Source organism: Vulpes lagopus, chromosome X (genome assembly GCF_018345385.1).
Source record: "Vulpes lagopus strain Blue_001 chromosome X, ASM1834538v1, whole genome shotgun sequence".
In the NCBI taxonomy this organism is placed as follows: domain Eukaryota; kingdom Metazoa; phylum Chordata; class Mammalia; order Carnivora; family Canidae; genus Vulpes; species Vulpes lagopus.
In genome coordinates this window covers 84,669,852-84,694,319 of record NC_054848.1, presented here as the reverse complement: position 1 = coordinate 84,694,319, position 24,468 = coordinate 84,669,852, and the positions used below count along the sequence as shown (strand labels likewise).

Genomic DNA, 24,468 nt, shown 5'->3' with positions numbered 1-24,468 from the left:
TATCCAGGAGACTGTCTAGTTTACTATCATCTGCCAAATCTTAAAATGTATCATTCCTTTTTAGGAAATAAGCCATCTTGTTATATCTGAAGTCAGGTGTATTTCGGGGGGGGGGGGAAATAATGCCTGAAAGAATAAAATAAAAAAGCTCTTACCTGAAATCAGAGACACCTTTCAGGGAATATTAAGCTATTTGTCAGTACCCTCACCCTTCTAGAACTCAGGGGAGTGTTAAAAATCAAGTGTTTGTAAATATCTACGACCACGTAAGTGCTTTAAAAATAATACAGCCCTTTATTGAATTAGTCATGTTATTTTCATAGAACATGTAGAAATAACCATAAAAATATTTCAAGTAAGCAAGACAAATGACCCCTTTATTACTGAAACAGAAAAACATAATAAAGTGTTGGCATATACATGATGCTAAATACGGAAGCCAATAAATGCTAAAGTTGTGCTGTTAGGGCCCCCACTTGCTATAACAACTATTTTCTAAGAGGAATTGAAGCACTGGGAGGCTAAAATAGAAAACTCACTTGTATCATCTTCAGAGATATCTTTTATAAAGACAACTTTTGGGCTCCTCACAGTGTTCTTGGCTTTTAAAAGTTCAAGAGTCTGATTATCAAACCAACTTGCATTTTTAATCTAGAGTTTGTCAAAACAATTTTAACATGACTTACCTGCAATCCCAGATTGAAATAGTACTGCAAAACTTTTGTATCTAAAATTAAAAATCTTAATTTTAGTGACTAGAAAACATAAGCAATTAGAACTACCACTCAAAAGCTTTTTTGAGTATTAAGGTAGATAAAAATGTAGTCTTCCCACATCAACACCACTCTCAATTCTACCTTGTAGTAAATAGTCATTTATCAGACACTATAGGTAAAAATCACTTTCTGATCCAAGGTTTAATTATAAAATATGTATTCTATATATTTTAAGACCAATATTTCTAGTCTTAATATTAGGTAAATGTTACAGGAATACTACCCTGCTAATATTTAGAAAGAATCCAGTAGGGGATCGCTGGGTGGATCAGCAGTTTAGGACCTGCCTTCAGCCTAGGGGCACGGTCCTGAAGTCCAGGGATCGAGTCCTACATTGGGCTCCCTGCGTGGAGCCTGCTTCTCCCTCTACCTGTGTTCTCTGCCTGCCTCTGTCTCTCTCATGAATGAATAAAATCTTAAAAAAAAATCCAGTAAAGCCATTTTCTTCTTGTGAGATCTCAAGAATAAAATCTTGAGACAAGCAATTTACTACATAACCAATCTTAATGGTCTATTTTTTTTTAAGATTTTATCCATTTATTCATGAGAGACAGAGAGAGAGGCAGAGACATAGGCAGAGGGAGAAGCAGGCCCCGTGCAGGGAGCCCGACGTGGGACTCGATCCCGGGACTCCAGCATCACACCCTGGCCAAAGGCAGGCGCTAAACCGCTGAGCCACCCAGGGATTCCCTTAATGGTCTTCTATTAATGGAACTACTACACAATACAAACCAAGGCTCTACTAATGACAAGATTAATGATGCCTACTAACATAACTACTACTCTGTGAAAACAATTCATCTTGCTTTTATTTAACATGACTAACGTACCACACCACTAGAACTTCCAAAAAGAGGAGGCAATAAGAAAGGTAACTCAATATATATTCTACGGTGATAAAAACTTCTTCATAGAATTTAAAATATTTCACAAATAAGTAAAAACTATATGTATGGGAAGAGAGGGAATAATCTTAGCATTCTAATTGTAACTCTAAATCTACGTTATCGACTGATCTGGGATCCATGTATATTCTGATAAATAACTTGACTCCCATTAACAAACTCTCAGAAAACCCTTCTTTTTAAATTGGAGACTTCCCACATATAGAGATATGTTTACTACTATTTTAAAATAATCAGCTTTTATTTTGACCATTATGTAGGAGTATAAAGACTAAAGGTTAAGCTAAAGAATATTAAGAGATAACAGAAGGAAGTAAATCCATGGGATTCCATTCCTTGGGTGTGTGTGTGTGTGTGTGTGTGTGTGTTGTATTCACACAAAATTTAAATACAAATATCCATAGTAGTATTATTCATAGTAGCAAAAAAGTGAAAACCACCCAATTGTGCATCAACTAATAGATGATAAAATGTGGCATACCTAACAATAGAACATTATTCAGCTATAAGAAAAATGAAGTATGGATACATGGTACAACATGGATGAACCTTGAAAATATCATGCTAAATGAAAGAAGCCAGTCACAAAAGACCACATATTGCATGATTCATATTAGGTCAAATGTCCAGAATAGGCAAATCTATAGACATACAAAGTAGAATCGTGGTAGCAACGGGGGGAAGAAGTGGGGACTGTTAATGGGTACAAGGGTTTCTTTCTGGGGTGATGAAAATGTTCTGGAAATAGTGGTGATGATTGTATGTATTTGTGAATATACTAGAAACCCATCAACTTGTACACTTTAAATGGGTGGCTTGTATAGTATGTGAATTAGATCTCCAGCTGTTAAAAAAAAGTTGGCAAAGACAGGGACTATAAAAACTCAAAACATCACTTCAAAATGTAATGGGGGTATCATGAAAATGACTTGATTTTAATAGGAAGGTGAAAGACTGAAGGGGAAAGAATGAGTAGATCACCGTATGTTAGGCAAAGGTTTAGAAGTAAAAAAATCAGGTGCACAGAGTTCTAGCAAAAGTAGAGATAAGGGGCACCTGGGTGGCTCAGTTGGTTAAGGATCTGCATTCAGCTCAGGTCACGATTTCAGGATCCTGGGATAAAGCCCCATATTAGACTCCCTGCTCAGCAGGGAGTCTGCTTCTCTCTCTGCCCTTCCCTAGCCCCACTTGTGCTTATTCTAAAGTAAATAAATAAAATCTAAAAAAAAGTAGAAAGGTGTAAGATACAACTTTGGAAAAATAAGCAGTTTCTTATAAAACTAAACACACACCTATCTATGATCCATCAATTCCACTCCCAGGTATATGCTCAAAGGGAATAAAAACATATGTTCATAAAGACTTTTTACAAGAATATTCACAGCCTAATTCATAAAAGCCCCAAAATGGAAATAACCCAGATGTTCACCAATAAACAAGAAATTTTATACAATGAAATATTACTCAGCAATAGCAATTGGACTACTGATATATGCAGCAATATGAAAGAATATAAAAAATATGCAGAGTTTAAGAAGCCTTCCATAAAGATTACATATTGTATATTTATATGACATTCTAAAACAAGTGAAACTATGACAGAAAAAAAATCAAAGAGTGGCTGCCTCTTGGGGATAAGTAGAGGTAGAGGTGGAAAAATACCGGGAAGGGGCATGAGGATAATGGTATATTTTGATGAAGATTTGGGTTACAAAGGTGAATGCACTCATTTCTCAAAACTCAGCAATTATACATTTAAGATTTGTGCATTACATGTTCAATTTACATCAAAAGAAAAAATAAACTCCAAACTCTAGTTAATGATACTTATACTGAAGTTTTTGTGAGGAAGAATATTGATGTCTACAATTTACTTTGGAATACATCACAATCGAAATGGATAACTTGATGGACAAGGAGATGGATGGAGGAAAAGACGGACAGATATGTGATAAAGCAAATACACTTAAAGGTTAATGATAGAAAAAAAAGGCTAATGATAGAATCTAGGTGATGAATACATGAACATTCATTTTGAAATTCAACTTTCATGTATATTTGAACATTTTCATAATAAAATGTTGGGAAATGCAAAATCAGCATTATGTGGTGACAGAGTAGATCTTAGGCAGGAATAGGTAAGTAAGAAAAGAAGAGTGACAGGATCAGGGTAAGTTAGGCAGAAATGAAGCACCAGTAACAATAGGAAACCAAGGTGTCAATGTTTTGTGTGGCCTGGAAAGAAGAAAAAAGGGAGATAAAAGATAAGGAATTTCATTATAGATGGAGTTTGAAATGAAAGTAAGAAAGCCAAGAGAAAACGTCTAGCAAGTAGCTACAGATAAGTACAAATTTCAGAGGCCAAGGCTAGATAGATTTAGGAATTGTTTATAAAAAGGTGATAATGAAGTTGTAAGGTAGAGAAAAAGAACAGCATGGAACTGAAAATCTTGGTAACTATACAGGAGCTGAAAAAATTGAAATAGAGAAGCAGCTAGAAAAATCCAGAAAATTTTACAGCAAAGAGGTATAAATTAGCTACAAAACACCTTTCAACTACAATTCTCCTTTGAGAAACACTGCCAAACTGATGAGTAACAAAGAACTTCCAATGGAAAGCTATCCCTTAGTTTAACTAAAGAAACAGGACGACATGGCTAAAATCCTAGGCAGATCAGACCCCTAATTTCTCAAAAACCAACTTCTCGGGGATCCCTGGGTGGCGCAGCGGTTTGGCGCCTGCCTTTGACCCAGGGCGCGATCCTGGAGACCCAGGATCGAATCCCACATCGGGCTCCCGGTGCATGGAGCCTGCTTCTCCCTCTGCCTGTGTCTCTGCCTCTCTCTCTCTCTCTCTCTCTCTCTATCATAAGTAAAAAAAAATAAAAAAAATAATAATACATAATATGTAAAAAAAAAAAAAAACCAACTTCTCAAAATCCAAAATTTAGCTGGAATCCTAAACATCAAGAACTGCAACAATTTCATACACTTCTGGTAGGAATTTAAGAAATGGAGAAATTTTGGTATCAATTCCTGCTTTTTAAAATTTAAATTAAATTTGCCAACATATAACACCCAGTGCTCATCCCATCAAGTCAATTCCTGCTTTTCAAAAAATAGTTGAGAATAAAGATACTCAGCTGATAATGTTCTTCAAGGCAGATCTGAAACCATCTAAAAAATCATCCACTTCTTGATTATGGAAAAGTTTTTCTCAGCTTTCAGTTCTTCCTTTCCTTAGTTATTACTTACCTAGCATTATGCTCTCCAGTCAATTTCCATTTGGTCCCCCCATCCTACCCCCAGTGGACAACCAAAGATATGCTCTAAGAAAAAAAGAAAATTCAGACTAAATAATCCTCATGCAAGTCTCAAAATCCCCTTACCCTGAGGCAGATCACTGCCACTTGGATCACAGGAATAAGGTGGAGGTGGTGGTGGTAAGTTTGAAGCCTCTCCGACCTCAAGAGGAGGAGGTGGAGGTGGTAGAGCAGCAGCAGCACGAATAGGAGCAGGAAGGTATGGATAGGATGGTGAAGCAATCACTAAAAAAGAAAAACAAAATAGCAATGTACAACTCTAATGCCTTATAAGCAGTAGTTCATCTTCTACTTCTTTTGGGTCCCCAATATGGCCAAACAATTCTAATTCTTACAGTTTGACTTTAAGAACAAAAACTTAGAAGATGAATTGCCCACATTCTTAGACATGCCAGTTGAAACTGGGAGTTCATTATAGGTTATTTTGAGTTACAGTAATTACTTGAAATTAAAAGGAAAAAACCGGAAGTTGCAGAGTTTTGAGTATCAAGACTTTAAAAAATATCAGCCAATGGGTACATAAGTGAAATACCATTAAAGCAAAATTTTTAGTTAGCTTAATACAAAGTTAAGGATGTTTTCAGCCATCTGCCATTCTTAGTAAAATCCTAAAATGTAGAAGCTAATAAGAGAGACTAAATTACAGATTACAGGTTTAAGTAATCCTTGAAGGTTTCTATTTGGTAGCATCAATACTAGAATATAGGGCATTCTAAACCAGGACAGTTCCATTTCTAAGGACACACAGAATCTAAGGCTAGATGAAATATCTTATCCCTTTAACTTTCTATACCTATATATATATATATATAAAACAATATTCATTCAGGAGTTCCAATTTTTGACATAAGAAATTCAAGTACAATTATGTTTAAATATGAATAAATTCTTCCTCTACAAAGGAAATGATGTTCCAACACAGTAAATAGAAGTTTCTCCTATACACATACCAGGTAAATTTGTTAAATTTGACTAAAGATCAATGACACAACCCTTCAACTGAATCATTTTAGCCAATTAACTGTGTTACCTGCACTATAATTTTAATCCTGAGAAGTACACAAAGTTTAGTCTCATTCAATAAAGATTTAAGTTCAGAGTTTTAGAACACTTAATTTAGTACAGGAACAGTGCACACAAGCTGATTTTGGTAATTTAGCAAGAGGAATTTAAGGTCAAGTATTAGAAATATTCCATATTGCTTTCATTCACCAACATAAATATACTTATCTACACCCTTTACACAATTACAGGCTAACAATGATCAGAGATGTCTTAGGGTGATTTAAAACCTGGAAAAACAATTCTTGGGATGCCTAGGTAGCTCAGTGGTTGAGCATCTGACTTCGGCTCAGTGCATGATCCTGGGGTCCAGGATCGAGTTCCGCATCAGGCTCCCTATGAGGAGCCTGCTTCTCCCTCTGCCTATGTCTCTGCCTCATTCTTGGTCTCTCTCATGAATAAATAAAATCTTAAAAAGAATTCTTCAGGGATGATGAAACTGTCTTGATTGTGACGGTGGTTAAACAATTCTATGCATTGTCAAAACTCAGAACTGGGCACCCAAAAATGATTCTGTATCTAAATTAAACAGTAAAATTTTAAAACTTGCTCAACTGTTCTGGAGTTTCATCATGTATGTAGAAATCTCCACTTTCACAGATTTGGAAAAGGCATTTAATTTTTAGAGTGTATCCAAATATTCTAAAGGCTTTATCAATTTGTTTTCTATTAAAAAAAAAGGCTTCTCCAACAAAGCTACACTTATAGTCCTTTTAAACTAGCACTCAAATCACACCGTTTTTTAAAAAGTTAAGTTAGCAATTAGCTATAGATAGCAGAATGTGATTATGACCACTAGGTAAAAACCAACTACTAGACATGGAGATAGCTAAGGAAGTTCTCATGGGCCTGAGAGAATCAAAAGCAGAAAAAAATTGTTGGAGATTACTTTACCTGAACTCATCTTCCCTGAAAATGAATATCATAGTAAGCCTCCTAAGAAAAAGCTTTTATAATTTCTAATTGCTCTAGAAATACCTGAGCATCTCATTTGTAAACTTAACAGGGCTCTATAGGTTTAACAGGTAGAATTTAAGGGATAGCTCCAAAACAGTACAAACTTCACTAAAATATTAATAGAAACAAATGTAGTGCATTCAAAATGCCTATTTCCCCTGTCCATGAAGCGGCAGTGTTTCAGGATGTTGCAGATAGAACATATGAATATATATAGTAAGGCTAGACTTCTCTACAGATCAAAGGATGGGGGTGGGGTTTAGGTGCAGTGAGGCACAAAATTCAAGGTCCACCAATATAATGTATAAAAAGATCCATGATTAGTAAAAATATTAAAATTATAAATGAAGACAGGATCCAAGCTTGCATTTGCATGATCTCAAGAGTACCTCACTCAACTCACCCTAAGCTTGGCCCATAGACCCTGTCTTTAATTTTGATACTTTACCATGGATTTTTTTAATTACTCTTGTTTAAAATATATATATATTAGGGGCACCTGGGTGGCTTAGTAAGTTAAGCATCCAACTCTTTGATTTCAGCTCAGGTCATGATCTCAGAGTCATGAGATCAAGCCCATCAGGCTCTGCGCTGGGTATTTAGCCTGCTTAAGATTCTCTCCTTCTCCCTCCGTCCCTCCACCCTCCTCCACCCAGCTTGTATGCATACACACATGTTCTGACAACAACAAAAAAATTACACTGAAGTATTATTTTACCTTAATTACTATTACTGTAGGCTTTTTTTTTTGGCATGGTCTTAAATTTTGCACCCAGGGCAAATTAGTCACTAGTTCTGGCCCTAACAAAAGCCTTGGAACGGTTACCAAAGTCAGTTAACAGTATTTAATGCCTATAAGGAGATTCATATTAAAAGCAACCATGCCATCTAAATGCCTGGCAAATAAGAAGTGACTTCATAATGAAGGATGGGCTGGGGCTGCCAGAGAAACACACGAATAACACAATGGGAAACACGAGTTGTTTCATCCAGAGGAGTGAAAGGAATGTTAAAGAACAATTAAATAGCAGCCAACCTAGCAGTTATAGCTGAGGTTGAGGAGTGACTCAAAGAATAAGAAGTAAAATAAATACAATTTAAGAAATATCTACACAGAACATAATCTGGCATAAACTGGTAAGTTTTCAATGACTGTACATAAATGAGGCGCTCCAATGCTTGATTCACTTGTCTTTTTACTTTTTTTTTTAAGCTCAGAGGTCTGTAAAGCAGACACCCAATGCTTTTTCTTACAATTAGCACAAAGTAGTAAAACCAGGGCCTACCTTAATGTTTTCAGTGAAAAATTTCTATGGTCATTAATGAACATAAATTGTTTTTGTTCCAGGCACTATGCCAACTAAGCACTTAATTTTTAAATTTTAAGTGAATCAGATACAGAAAACAAATCAAAATAATTTTAAGGTGGACACCATCCAGGTCAAGAAATAAAACTTTGCCAGTCATTCCAGAAAACATCTTTGCGTCCCAACCCAATCACAACCCTCTCGCTCCCACTATAATTTAATCATTACCCTGAAATTCACAGTAATCACTCCCCTATGGTTTTAAGACTTTTGTCACCCAAAACTGCCTCCCTAGATAATTTTTAGAAGTTCATGTCTTAAGTTTCTTTTAAGCTATTGGTCCTTTCTCCATCTCTGTCATTTCCTTTCAGTTTTTCTTTTGAAGATGTGGGCCCTTTGACCTGTTGAGTTTCCCACAGTCTGGATTTTCCTGATTATACTCATGGTATTTTCAATTATGTTCTCTATTTCTTGCAAATAGGCAGCTAGATCCAGAAGACTGGATCAGACTCAGAATTGATTCCTTTGACACATCTACAGGTAATGTTTCTGCAATCTTCACAACTATCGCTGTTTAATTCGCATTTAGTAGGACCAAAACATACTTACCTTCGCTGATTACTTAGAATACTAATACACAAACACTTCCCCTCATCTACTATTTGGTTACCCAGTGGTACAGTTCATATAAGGTAGGCAGGATAAATGCTTGATTCTTTCACTTTATTTTCCAGTTAAGAAAATGAACTAGTTTCTTATCCTAAGGTGACCAATTTTTAAAATATCATTAATTTTTAAATTTAACTTATTTGGTACGTTCCAGTTTGCTGCAATTATCATCGTTGAGATTCAATTTGTTCCATCTTTGGCCACTGGGAACCTCGTCGAGATGATTCCTGAGTTCTTTTGACATTGGCCCCAGTACTCTGATAGCTTCCTTGTTATCTAGTATAACAAAACGATATAGGCTCATCTTGAACATTCCCTGCCCAGACCTGGAATCAGCAACCGTTTCTCCACAGAGCTGCTTATTTTTTTTAAGTTAGAAATGGTATTTCAAGACCACAACATTTTTTGAGTGGTAAGAATATTCATGGTTTCCAGGCCTTTACAATGGACAGAGCTGGGAAATATACACATATTTAAAAATAAAATACCTGAATTTATACTGATACATCCAATTCAAATTTGAGACCATAAAAGGTTTTCTTTAGCCTTATTATATTCATATTACCTTTCTTCCATACTGAGGCTCCTGGTTTGCAAGGGCACAAGGGAATAAAATTAGAATATCATACACTCACTCGTTTGTTTTAGCCAACATCACAGTCTCAGAATAACAGAATAACAATCTGATTATCTAGTTACAAGAACCTCATATGATTATTGAGAGGATTTAAAAATGCTTGGCACATGGTCTCTCAACTCTATTTTTAAAAATAGTTATACAATATCTACATTGTCCAAACATAAGGATATTGCCATTACATAGTATAGTCTCCACCTGTTAGGCCTCATTCTTTTTTTTTACAGTTTATGTAAAAATTTGACCAAAATGTAGAAGTACACTATTACATATGATACAGTTTCTAAGAATCTAAATGAAAAGTGTGGGTTTTATTCAATTGCACAATTTGCTAGTGTACCTTCTGGGTAGTGTGATGCTTAATAAATAGGAGTGAGGGGCAGAGGATTTGGATAAGCTAGAAGCAGGATAATTTTGTCAGAATTATAAACTTGAATTGGCCCCCACACTGCTGGGGAATGTGGAATATTTCAGCTGAGATGTTAAACAAGAAAGCAGAAATTACAACTAAGCCAAAATGTGCAGCCCTGCCTACAAAATACTCCATATCCAGTTTAATCAGGAGTTTCCTGGTCTTTTATTAACTTGGTCCTAAAGAAGGAATTAAAGTCCTACATAAGTAAATCCTCAGTTTGCCATTCCCTGAATTATAAAAGAGATGAAATTAGGCCAATTACTTTATCTCTACTTTGCTGTCAGAGAGGCCCCTTCTACCCACTATTTGTTAAGAACTACTCAGTTATTGATGGCTAGTGGTCTTCCTGATAGAATTTCTCTAAGTAAGACTGGATTCTACCACACTTATTCCTGCTGAGTAGATGGTCTCAGATCAGAACAGACAAGCACGGGTCATTATTGGAATAAGCTATCGGAATCCCTGGGTGGACCAGTGGTTGAGCGCCTGCCTTCGGCCCAGGGCATAATCCTGGAGTCCCAGGTCGAGTCCCCCATTGGGCTCCCTGCATGGAGCTTGCTTCTCCCTCTGCCTAGGTCTCTGCCCCCCACTCCGTTTGTCTCTCATGAATAAATAAATAAAATCTTAAAAAAAAGGAATAAGCTATCTGCTCCTCAGAGACCGACTTTAGAATGAAAGGAACATGTAGAAGAGCATAACATCAAGGATCTATCCAGAAAATATTTGGGTAATTATTATGATTATTTTCTAAGTATTGTCATGCTGACTACTCAGAGGATGTTTGTTCTGCATTGTGGAGTGTGGGAAAGGGCCAAGATGATTAAGTTAATCTTTCTATGGTTTATGACTTCCCACAAAGCCAGCCCCCCTCCCCCGGCTTTGTTTTGTTTTCTTTTTTTGCTCTGGATGGAAAATACCTACCCATATTATAATGTGATGGTCCCTGGCTACCTGTCATGTGACCAACAGTGGCCCAGAAGGTTATATATTCCTTGGCCTTTTAAGTTGACCCATGACTAGATACTGGAGTTGTTTTTGAAAGTGTAGGGTTGTCTATTCTCCCAGGAACCAAATGCCCTCAGTCTTAAAAGAGTTATGCTCAATATGAAATACCCTGCCTATCTTATGAATAAATGCAACTTAAGGATAAAAATAGAGCTGAAAAAGCTGGTGCCATTTGAAAAAAGGAAGGAATTAGATTTAACTGGTGCTCAAAGCTTCTCTGATACAAAATATTTGGTCATGTATTTGTAATTTGCTTGACATTTCCAGCAAAGCGAAGATTCAACAGCAAAAGAAACTTCTTACAAGAGAAGAGAAAGACATGGAGCTCTGGAGTTTCTGTCAGAACAAGACTCTTCTGTTTTGGTTATATACAGTTAAGTTTGTTTAGTGTCTGATGTAAGCCCACATTCTCTTCCTTGGCCTGGGCAAGTTTTTCTTCCAGGTCATCAATGGTCTTTTCCAGTTTTGCAACCATTCTCTCTGCAAATTCAGCACGGGTCTCAGCCTCTTTCAGTTTGTCAGACAAAAGTTTGATTTCTTCTTATTTATCCTCCTTTTCAGAAACTTTTCAGACGCAGCCTCGAGTGACTTCAGATTTAGTGACATTCTTGAGTTCTTCTTCTAGGTTACTACATTTTAGTTCAGACACCTCAGCATGCTTCTCCACCCTCTCCAGCTCGCCCTCCAGGATGACCAATTTATAAGCCACTGCCTCCTACTTTCGGTCAGCCTCCTCAGCGATGTGCTTGGCCTCTTTGAGCTGCATTTCCTGAATCTCCATCTTCTCATCTTTCATGGCGTGTTTTTTTTTTTTTTCATGGCCCGGTTTTCTATCACCTTCATTCCTCTCTTGCTCTCATCCGCAGCCTTTTCTGCTTCTTCCAGCTTCTGTGGCTAGTCACTCCTGAGCCCTGTCCAGCTCCTCCTCCACAAGCTGGATGCGTCAACTGAGAGCTGCCACATCCGCTTCAGCTTTCTTGCGCCGCTTGCAATTGGCGTCCAGCTCGGCCCTGTGCAGTCCTCCGCCTTGTCCGCCTGCTGCTGAATCTTACCTTTCACTGCATCCAGGGAGATGAGGCCGGCTGTGGCGTGGAGGCGCACACAACAGGGGGCAGGCAGTGGGGGGCATCTTCCCGCCCCTGGCCCAGCCTCCGTCAGTGCGATGAGGTCACTGGCCCAGCCGCCGATGTCAGCACCACTGGCCACAGCTCGGCCTCATTTTCTTAATTCTTTAGATCATTATACATTTAATACTTACCATTAGATCTTAGGTGTTGATTTATTTAATTGTTTTGGTAGTCTAAAAGTCAACTAATTCTCTGGTACACTGAAGTTCATCTAATACAACTTTCCACGATAATAGAAATCTTCTTTATCTGTGCTGTCCGATACACTAGCCACTGGCCACATGTGGCTTTGAGCATTTGGCTGTGGTTTGTGCAAGTGAGCGTGAGGATTTTATTTCATTGTACTTAATTAAAACAAGTTTTCACATGTGGCTAGTGATTACCTTGCTTGACAGCATAGCTTTAGTAGAATCTTCAGGAAGGGTTCATGCCAATGATATTCTCTGAAATATTACTACCTTTGTAGGCTTGAAAATCAGTTTTGGTTGGATATAAGATGTTTGGTTTACACATTCCTTATTTTAAATGTTACTCCATTTTCTTCTAGTATGAAGCAATACTGTCAAAGTTTGATGATTATCATTTTATTTCCTTTATATTCCATAGGCTCTTTTATCTGGATAATCAAAAGACTTTAACATCCAGTTATTTTACTAGAATTCGCTTGGTGTTGGCTGTTCTGGGTTGGTATTTTCAGGTATGCAGAGTATTATTTCATTCTATAAAGTTTTTAATTTCAGGTAAAGTTTTCTGAATTTTAGTTTTCAGTATCTGTTCTTTTCTCTTACTTTGGTTTTCTTCTTCAGAGACTTCTATCACTGATCTCCTTTGCCCAACTTTAAGTCACTTTTGAATCTTTATCTTCCTTTTCTTCATTCTAGATACCACCCCCTTCTTACATTTTAAGGCTTATCTGTTGTATATACTTGATCATGTTCTTTATCATTTAGTCTTCATTACTGAAATGACTGCCATTTTTAATGCTTTCCGGAGTTGTCACTTCATTTGAGTTTTTCTAATTCTGATGTTATTCTTAAGATTTTAGTTTAATTCCAGTTATTCTTTAATGTTTTATTACATTATTTATATCTTTAGCTCATTCTGAAATAGCTGTTTAGTTGGTTTAGTTTGGTGGGCGTATTTCCGACATACTTTTACTGTCTATAGGGATATTATTTTTTTTTGTTCTTAAAACATCTTTGTATAGGATTTCACCTTGATGCTTTTTCTTTACTATGTGAAATTATTATTCATGAACTTCAGAAAGAAGTGGATACAGAGTAGTTTTGTTTTTCTGTCATGTTCAAAAACATGACTGCTTTCTAGGATTCCATGGCTCTGTTCTTCTCAGCTTTGGTCTGAAGATGTTCTTTTCCCCTATCCCAATCACTTCCCATTCCACTCCTAGCAGTTTCTCCCAGTGAAGAATACTATCCTAAAAGGGAGCCCTGGCAGGTTAGTTTTGAGGGTTCTTAGGTGCCAGATTGCTCCAGAGCTTTTCAAGTCCTTTTACCGTGTACCCAAAGCAATTACTTAGTACTGGGAGAAGTCAAATCACTTCCCAGTCTTAGCTGTTCCTTCCAAATTGGCTACCCCACTTTCCAGTGAATTCTTATTAGCTCTTCTGGGGGGCCTTCTGTTCTTAGGTCCATCAGACAACATCCCCAATGCTTCCATGTTCTGGCTCCCACAAAGATCCTGATAGCATACAGATCTTGTGACTGCTGGTTTGCCCCTACCTGCTTAAGTTTTGGGGTCCATGGGGATACCTTGTCACCTCGTTTTATTGTAAATGTTGTGTATGGGTTTTGGTTTTGCTATTTCCATTTTTATTTGAAGACTCAGATTAAATAGCTATGTTGTTGTTGCTACCACCTTCCCAGAATTCTAAATTATATTAACTCACTGGAATTTCACAACCAGTTCATAAATTGGTACTACCAGTACCCCCAAGCTCATAGGTAAGAAAGGCTCAATACCTTGTCCAAAATTACATAGGTAGTGAGTTGTAAAACCAAAATTCTAATCTAAACGTCTTAAATTCTAGTGCCTCTATTCTTTCTTACAACATTCATGGGGAAATGATTCATTAAATACAAATGTATTTTACAGCAAACATTTTAGGAATGAAAATTCTGTGAAGTATGAAACACCTCTAGTTTAATTCCTGTATAATAAAACTTAACTCAAAGTTTAAGAAACTAGTAAAATCCTCTAAGTTTTCAATAGGGTAGCAAAACAATAGATACAAAATCATATCAAAGCCAAATTTGCAAAAAAAAAAAAAAAAAGCCAAATTTGCAAGAAAAAATTTGAGACTCTGGCTCTCAAATCTCATGGATCCTTCAAATACAGAACATACTTTATTAAGCAGGTTAAATAAATTTAATACTAGAAATTAAAGTAATCCCATCTAATCACCAGAACTGTTGTATGCATGTTTATGAATAGGAAAAGAGGCTTCCCAAAGTAAGCAACCACTAATAACCTACCTGGTCTGCCTTGTATAGGGGGAGATACAAATAGAGGCTGTATAGCATTCTGTGAGGAAACTGAAGTGGTACTACTAGCTTGATTAGCTGCTGCACAGTTAAGTAAGACTGGAGCTGGAATATTATTGGCACAGGAAGCTGCAACTGCTGCAGAATTTACCATCACCTGTAAATATAGAAGAAAGTTTAGAAATCAAGTTTAGTGATTTTTCAAACATTATTAGTCTCTTATTTGATCCTAAGTTTCAAGACACAGTATTTTGAGAACTAGAACACTGAGAAATCAATTTTTATGTAAGCCACATATAGGTTATTTCTTTTAAAAGACCACAATTAACTTTAAGATCTTAATTTTAATTTCTTATTTTTCTGAAAAAGTAATACATTAATAGGATTCAAAAATCAAATATAAAATTGCATATAATGAAATATTTTCTTCCAACCCCTTATCCTCCATCTGCCCAGTTCCCCATTTTCCAAACAGGTAACCTATGGGTTTCCTACATATTATCCAGAGATTTAAATGTTTATTTTTAAATGTATTTACATTTCTCCACACTAACACATACTTTTTAAGAGAAAAAAATGCTTTGTGTAAAACTTCACGGGACTGCAATTTATTTTTCTGATGAGGCCACAGCACCCAACACAGCACTGTGCACAGAAAGACGTCCAATACATAGTAACAGACACTTCTCAATGCAGTCTCTATTTTCTTACCACACCTACTACTATGTGGCTGCTACCCATTCCGGTCCTCAGAAACTGTATTCAAAGTCACCAGTGGTCTTCATGGCAACAAATCCTAGTAGACTCTTGCTAGTCCTTATGGTGCTTCACCTCTTGGCAGCAACTGACACTTGACTACTCCTTGAAACATGCTCTTCCTGGTGCTTCCATAGCAATATACTCTCCTACTTTTCCTGTTCCCTTGACTATTCCTTCTCTGCCCATTTGCTAACATTCGGTGATGCACAAGCTCTGTTCTAGGTGTTCTTCTCAATCTCTTCCTTCCCCCAGGATTATCTTATTCACTCCCATGGTTTCAGCTACCTTTTTGACGCTAGCTCTGAATCTATTCTTTACACTTCAGTTTCAGCAAATGACAGATTATATAAGAGGTTAAGAAGAGACAGGACTATAAGTAGTCTAACGCCCACACATAGAATAGTGTCTGGAACACAGCAGATAATCAATTTGTTCAATGAATTTACTAATTACTGTGCCAGGCACCACAAAATACAATAATACTTAAGCTATAAACACAAGTAACATCTTTTAAATATAATGAAAGAAGAACCAAAACAAAACAAAAGTCATTTCCCACCCATCTGACTGCTCGTTAACACAATTAAGATTACCTTCTGGGGGTAGTTGTATGAGGTAACCGTGTCCTGAGCAGACATAGAACATGGTCTTCTGTCCTGAAGAGACTTTAATGAATACAGAAGTACAGTTAAGTAAAGGTAAATCAAGAAACCAAACAACACATCAATAAAAGATCTGCTTTGTTTCAACATCTCCTAAAATTAAGTGACAAGTCCTCTGTCCTTTAAGTATTCAGATTTGGAAGCAACTAAGATAATGTTCATTATAATTCAGGTGACTGTGCTATTTCCTATCTATAGTGATCCTGATCATATTTTTCAGGATCATATATGATCCTGGATCATATCCAATTCTAGTCCAATGCAGAAACTAAAATAGAGGATTGTAGTTTACACACTTTAGTGGACTTTCTTGACTTAAGAGCTTAAAATCAGTAGGACCAACAACAGTTCTGCTCATCAAAAACATTCCATCTACAACTGTAGCTTAGGACAAGGGTGGGTATCTGGTTATTCAGCTATATCCTAGCTAAGCAGGATGGAGTATAGTCCGAACACCACTCCCCTCTGGCTCAAGGATTTCTTTGTGAAAATGAAAATGATTTTAAAAGGCTCAGAGTTATGCATGACAAATTGTAACAAAAAACAAAAAACCTAGGAGCAGAAATTGGTTTAACAATGATAAGAACACAGAGGGAATCAAGGGAAGCAATCACAGAAAACAGAGGAATCATAATACTGTGACAAAGATGAACCCAACTTAACATGGATTGCACATTTCTAAAGTCTATGTTCAAGTACAGCTAAAGCACCTTCCAAATAGCAAACTTTGGCTTGGACTCAAAAGGCCTAGTGCGAATGCCAAAGAGTTCTACAGAAGGATTTTGTTGAGAGTTGGGCATAGAAATAAGTAGCAATAAATGTTTGTGGGGGTTTCTTTTTTAGAAGGCTCTGCCTGGACATCTGTAAGTCCTACATTGGTCCTGTTCCCCACAGCATGCTGTGAAAAAAATTACTTAGAAACTTGCTATAGATTTGGTGATTGGAGTGTGGGAGGGGAACACATCCTGAAGAGACTAAAAGCTACTGGGACTATACAATAAAGCTCAGAATAAAAAGGAATATGTTGACAAATGAAATTAAAGGGATAAACTTGTCATCCTTGATGGGGAGATTTTTACTTGCTTTTCTCACTGGGGTGGCTATTTTAAGAAATGGCACAAGAAGCATATGATAGGAGAATAGTAATGGCAGAGTGGGAGGAAAACCTATTCCTCTAGAAGGGGAAAGGAAAGGGAAGAAGAAATAAGGAAGAGAACCACATATCATAGTTTTCTTCTTTCTTAAGATGTATCACCTAAACAGAGAAAACAAAAGTTTAGTACATGAAGTTAAGATTGTTTTTTTAAGACTTTATTTATTCATGTGAGGGGGGGGGCAGACACATAGGCAGAGGGAGAAGCAGGCTCCATGCAGGGAGCCTGACGTGGGACTCAATCCTGGATCACGCCTTGGGCTGAAGGCGGCGCTAAACCGCTGAGCCACCCGGGCTGTCCTGAAGTTAAGATTAAACATAGTTAGAGAACAGAGGGTTGTTACTCAAGTTCTTACAAATATTCCAGTTCTCCTGGCTACATGGAAAGTTGTTCTTCCTGGCCTCATTTAAAGTTAGGTGTGCCCACGTGATTTATTTGGCCAATGTGAGCAGAAATATTAAAAGCCAGTGTACAATTACCCTATCTTCAGTCCTGCAAAGTGACTGTGAAAGCACACATGTCCATCAGCCTGGGTCCCCTGAGGGACTATGATGAACAAAAGCCTGCTACCAACCTACACTACACATAGAACATGAGCAAAAATAATTGTCCTGTGTTAAGCCGCTAAGATTTGGGAAGGGGGGTGTTACTGCGGCATAACTTAGATTGACTGAAATAGTAATTTGATTAGAAGTAGGGTGCTACTGTAATAAAAACCTAACTTGAAAATGAGATAATGAACTTGTGCTTCTTAGGGGAGGTTTGGAAAACAATGTTAGTTTTGTGTTTTGATTACTGTTGGCAGAGATTAGCAACATATTTTAAGACAGATGTGTATAGAAAAGTAGTCTGTAGGAAGGAATGAAAGGGAAGAGAATACAGGGAGTAAGTCCTTGAATACAGGGACTTAGAGGGTTGAAGATGCAATTGTTTGAACTTCAAACTGTAAAATATAAAATTGATAAATACTTTGAACAACAAAGATCAGTTAAAACTTGGCTTTGAAACAAAAATCAAATTGTTAAAATCTGACTGCATTAAGATATTTCAAAGCAAGAGTCCAACTAAGAATGCAACACCCATCGAATCCTTGCAATTGAACAAAATGACTCATGGAAAAGCCTCCAAAAGTATGGCTCCTCCATCCCTAATAGGCTCAAGGTACTTGCAATCAAGTAGAGAGAGACACATAGGGATAAGAAAACAACTTACAGCAATTCTAAGTAGGATGTCTATTTTAAAAAAAAAATTGTCAGTATGGCTATTAGCATATGAAACTAACAGGAATCAAACAGAGAAGCAGAATAAATTAATCACACAGCCAAAGAAACTATGAGCAGAACTAAAACCATCCAACTGAGATAAAACAACCCTTGGGCTCCCAATTTTCTCTAAGAAGCAGGCTGAGAAAGCTGCTCAGCTGCCAAGAAGGATTATTCCCCAATGCCTACACTTCAAATATGACCAAGGACAACCAAGGGCCCCAGAAAACAATGAATCAGAGAGGACCCCTCCAGGGAACAGTCCCTGTGCCTAGGTTGAAGGCCCTCACGATGTCTACCCATGATGTCAGAATTGCTACAGGCCATTAGCTATATTTCTCCCATTCCCCCTCTTTTCTGAATGGGAATTTTTACTGACATTTTTCAGTCCCTGCTCCACAATTTTAAGTTGGGTATATAGTGGTTAACTTTGTATCTTTGGTTTTAGGCCTCCAGATGAAGAAGAGCCACATCTGGACCCAATATACAGAGTACTACACATTTCCCAAAAACTTTGGGCTCTGAGTTTAATTACACTAAGATTTGTGGATTATCTTCCGTGAGTTCCACCTGTGGAAGCAAGTATTTTGTCTGTGGGAGTTTGAGTTGCATGCTGTCCTTAGCACTGTTAAAATAACTTCCAACTTTTTGACTTTCAGTCACATAGAAGTTAGATACTTCAGTGGAACATACTCTGGCTAATGAAAATGAAAATGACACATGTCCTCATCTCCAGATGGAAGCTGTAAGAGCCAGTGTACCTTTTGTTTCCTGCCTTGGCAACCATGAATGGAGCTTCTATCAGCCTCAGTCCCTGAGCAGAGCCCTCCTGTAGACCTCCACTGGTCATGAAGCATAACCAGGAAACAAATTTTTGTTATATGAAGTAACTGAGACTTATGGCCCATTCTTATAGAAAAATCATACTAAAATCCTCTTAAAAATCATCACTGCCAGTGTTTGAATTTTCTCTTGTATCAACACATTAGAAGATCTCTAAATAAATTAATTTCAGGGTCTTAATTTCTTCATCTACAAAATGATGGAATGAGGCCCTAACTACCTCATAGGATTGTTCTGATTTAAATACATTTATATCTATTGCTCTTAAAATAGTGCCCTCATACACAATAGGAGGTATAAGTGCTTGCCATTATTAAATACCTACCAAGTTTGCTGTAGATTCAGTTGTGCTATAAACACCTGAAGTTTCATAGTCTGGTTCTAGAGAATATAGCCAAAGTAAAGTAAAAAATGAGCATTATTTTAGAACTTAAAATTGTATAAACAATGATGAATGTCAGATTATATCTAGAGCTCACTGACCTGAAGGATAAATATATTCTTCATGATATCTCCCTACAAAAAAAAGACAGAAGAAGTGTTTATGTAGGGCTTTTTAGCTCAGCAGAGCCAGATGGCCAGCACTTGCTTTTTCTTAAGTTTTATGGATATATATTCAGAACTAAAATGTATATGGTCCTTGAAACAAGTGATGTGAACTTTGATACTAGTCAACAGATACTGAAGTCAGATATTGACTGTAAACAGGACAAATTTCTCCTCTGAAAATTCCCTTAGTTCTTAAGAGTTCAGACAGAGATGAAAACCCAGATGTATCTAATTTTTTTCAGTCAAACAGTAAAGTATGGTGACTGAGTTCACTGGCTCTAGACTTAGGGCTGTCTACATTTGAATCCTGATTAACTTACATCACTTTAGGGGAGTTATTTTTTTGTGCCTCAATTTCTGCACTATAAAACAGGGAATAAAAGTACCCAGATCATAGAGCGGGAAAAGAACACAGCACGGTGCTTGATATATAGTAAATGGTGTCTATTAAGTAATTGGAGTATAACCTATCATTTGCTTACATGGACATTAAAAGGGCATATCATGAACCATCTGTTTCTCAGCCTGTTTTAAGTAAATAATACATTTAAAATTGGTTTGTTCTCAGAGGATGGCTCAGTGTACTAAAAGGATTTTACTTTAAGACTACTATACCATTAAAACACAGAGAAAGTTAATGATCAATTGGACAGTTTTCCACCAAATAAACTCCACAGTTCAAAACTGGATTTGATTCTCAAACACATCACTTATCAAACACATACATGCAACCACTCCAGACAGCAGGATTTAAGGTGAGAACAAAGATTTGGTTACTTTGAATATCCCACTACAGGTAAGCAATACACATCTGAAGGTGCCCACCAAGCTAAAGGGAAAAGACAAAAGGGTCATGCTGAGTAAAAGAGCAGAGAATATACATCCTTAAGCACATGCATGCACATGCATGGGGACAAAGTCTTCACAGATCATTCCTCTGCTAGATGTTCTGTCCTAATTCCTAGAAATACCTATTTTCTTCTACACATATAGAAAGAAAAACATCATAATAAAAACTTGACTGTTAAGTGAGATTGCCTCATACCTCCTTAATCCACCCAATTCCTCCAGAATTGTTTCAGTAGAATTGTCTGTAACGTCATTTTACAGTAAAATGGTAAAATAACAAGCACACCCCATGGTGAGAGGCACTATAGCAACTGTTAAGAACATACAGACAGATGTTTCTTAGTGTCAGATGTTGTCTTTAGTGTCAGACAAACCCAAATTCAAAATCGATCCCTGACAATCACAAAGGATCATATATTGCATATACTGCATGACTCCACTCATATGAAATGTCCAGAATTGGCAAATCTATTAAGATAGAAAGCAGACTGGTGGTTGCCTAGGGCTGGGGGTGGGGGTTGGTGGAGAGAAATGGGAAGTGGCTGCTAACGAGTACAAGATTTCTTTTGGGGTCATAAAAATGTTCTAAAATTGATTGTGGAGATGGTCATGCAACTCTGTGACTGTATTAAAATCACTGTATACTTTTTAAGTAGGTGAAATATGCCATACGTGGATTATATCTAAATAAAGCTATTATAAAAGACTTCAATCTCTGCCACTTACCAAGGGTATGACTTTGGCCATGTCATTTACCCTTTGAGCCTCAATCTCCTCATTTATAACCAAGGATACCATATTCCTTAGAGGTTCACTGTTAAGTATTAAGTTATAGTTATTTAGTACGGTAGATGACCAATAGGATACAATGAATAGTAACATTTTAAATAGACTTCTTTGGGCAAAGAAATTATTTTCTAGCCATCTCATAAAATTGCAACTAGTTACAGAAAAGCCCAAAGTAGTTCTACAAACAAAGGGTCCTCACCATTTGTGAGGTGCCTTACTAATAAGGAATAGATATTTTCCATACTGAAATCACACCAAATCAAAACTCAGTAAAGACCTATGCAGAGAGTTGAAAATAAGCCTATAGAACTGGAAGTCCGTCCTTCTGAGAAAGACCAAGACATCTTCAAACACCTAGCAAGGTCTGAGACAAGAATTGATAACTCATTCAAAACAAGCTACCAGAACAGTGGGCCTGATATGCCATAAGAATCACCTTTCAAAGATACATTTAACTGTAACTGACTCACCATGGTCACTCTGGCCACTGCCCTCCTCTGAATTCAAAGTCTGTTTGCCTGAGCTATGTCCTCGTCTTGAAACACAGTATCTTGAAGCAGCAGGAACCACTGTAGGGCGCCCTCTGTGATTCTGTACCAAAGACACATACATACACACAAGCTGTTCAGGAAAAAAACAGCTCCAAGTATTTTAATGTAACTTAGAATCAAAAAACATGAGAAAATTATCAAGAAAACAGAAAATATTTTCCCATATTATGTAAGCCAAGATTATTGGTCCATCTCTACCCTTTCTCTCTAAAAATATCTGAGAAAAAGTTCTCCTCTCCCATCTTTAAAAGCTCTAAGATAAAAACTCATGTTTTTCGGAAGTGCTTTATTTGGTGGTTTGTCAAAACGCTAAAAATTTATCCACATTGCCTTTACTTAAAAGAAAAGAAAAAGTAAACAGCTTTTTGAATAAAGCTTCGACCTACTTACAGATAAAGTTGGATAAGCAGTCTCATCCCCTTCTTCAACTTCATAAAAGGTAATGGTTTCTTCCAAGCCCCTGGGCATTGGTCCACTCTCTGGGGAAAAGCTATACTGGCACTCCTTATTCATACAGTGCATCTGGCGGTGACTACGTCTAAACGAACTTAAGTATTCAGTAGTTCAGAGAAAAGAGGGAAAATGATTACATATGGTGGTAACTTGTTTCTAATTTCTAAATAACAGTTCACACTTCTCAATGTTGACATTTTAAAAAAATTAATCCACATTTGTTGTTCAGCAAGGAAGCCAAACTTACCCATTTTGTGATTTTCAACATTTAAAATTCACTTACCGAGATCTATAGGAGAAGTTATCATAGCTCTGGCAACACCTTTTACCTGGGCCAGGGTAAAAACCAACTTTAGGGCCCTCCATGTTATGCCTGTTTATAAAGCGAGATGAATCCCTAAAAATGAAGAGAAAGGAGAAAACAACTCTATTCATAGTACTTGCATTGTCAATCTTTACGCTTAAATAGAATTAACACATCTTTCTAAAAATCTAATAGAAAGAGCTGTGATCTCCTCACTCCTGGCATTAGGCCTATCCATTATTAATGGATACAGTGCTTGATGGCCCCACATGTCTTCAACCATTCCATATATCCTTAAATAGTGGGAATACAATTCTCCCAATAAATTCATTTGACAAAAATTTAAGTATACATTAGTCCCATCCTCTATGCAGACATCACAAAAGGGAGCTAAACTGTTAAAACATTTCTAAATTCTGGGACACTGGGTGGCTCAGTGGTTGAGCATCTGCCTTTCACTCAGGGCGTGATCCTGGGGTCTGGGAACAAGTCCCACATCGGGCTCCTTGCGGGGAGCCCCTTTGCCTGTGTCTCTGCCTCTCTCTCACTATCTCTCATGAATAAATAAATAAAATCTTTTTAAAAAGGGTATTTCTAAATTCTACTAGAATTCTGTCCAGGAATTATTAACCATATTTCAACAGAAACGTACATTATCTTGCAAGTCAGTTAAGCCTTACCTGGGCATCCCATATCCCCGACCTTGTCTCTGAGATGAATGTTGAGGATGAAAATGCTCATTAGACATAATACTGCCGGCTGTCTGTGGATAGTGCATTGGAGGGTCATGCCCGTAATGCATACTGTGTTGAAGCCTGGGCGGGAGGAGGGCATCTCCCCTGCTGTAAGCCATAGTCATAAAAACCTCTTTTCCTCTAACTTTTTTGAACATCTTCTTCCGTTGTTTCATGTCCATCTCTGACATCACTTTCAGGCAAAGAAGTATCAAATAAGTTTCATAACCAAAGCAAAAGATCCAGTCCACCCCTCCCCCAAGTGCCTAGAACCATTTGGTAATGTATGGAGACATTTGTGGTTATTATTGCAACTGTGGGAAAAGGATGCTACTGGCATCTAGTGGATAGGGGCCAGAGATGCTAAGCAACCTATAATGCACATTATGCACAAGACAGCTGCCCACGACAAAGCTGCCATGCATCCTAAAATGTCAGTAACACACCAAAGTTGAGAAACTGAGAACAAGGCTTATCTATGTTGTCTTTTATTTAAAGATAAGATGTAAGTACAAGAAGGGGGAAATAATAAAAAACTTCAGCATACAAACCCATTTCTGGGACATAGCCCCCAGAAATTTTCTGGTAACCTCTTCCTTTCCGACTGGGCATAGCATTCCAGGCAGGAACAGGTGTGACTTGGGTAACTGGTTTTAAGTTAGCCAGTGGAACCACATGCCTTAAAGTTAAAGATACCACCATTAAGCCATTGCAAAACAGACTTAATTCTCACTGGATATATATACCTTCACCCATCCCACTTCATTTTCAAGTATATTCTACTTAAGCTTGTTGACACTAGCTACCCTACTGGGGTTTTCTTTTAAGGTTAGAAAAACCTAAGAGTAGTTTATATAATTTCACAGCTATTTGTA

General features: G+C 37.2%; 1 protein-coding gene and 1 pseudogene across 1 annotated transcript in view; both read right to left on the bottom strand.

The window, feature by feature from the left end:
• The window catches only part of ALG13 (ALG13 UDP-N-acetylglucosaminyltransferase subunit), a 65,619-nt gene that overhangs the window by 5,821 nt on the left and 35,330 nt on the right, over positions 1 to 24,468 (bottom strand). The window contains 11 exon segments of the mRNA XM_041740465.1: positions 687 to 727; positions 5,071 to 5,229; positions 14,676 to 14,841; positions 16,037 to 16,108; positions 19,690 to 19,745; positions 19,848 to 19,880; positions 22,022 to 22,142; positions 22,493 to 22,649; positions 22,839 to 22,952; positions 23,540 to 23,786; positions 24,145 to 24,272. Coding sequence (XP_041596399.1) covers positions 687 to 727; positions 5,071 to 5,229; positions 14,676 to 14,841; positions 16,037 to 16,108; positions 19,690 to 19,745; positions 19,848 to 19,880; positions 22,022 to 22,142; positions 22,493 to 22,649; positions 22,839 to 22,952; positions 23,540 to 23,786; positions 24,145 to 24,272 — 1,294 coding nt within the window.
• Positions 9,973 to 13,860, bottom strand: LOC121483037 (annotated as a pseudogene).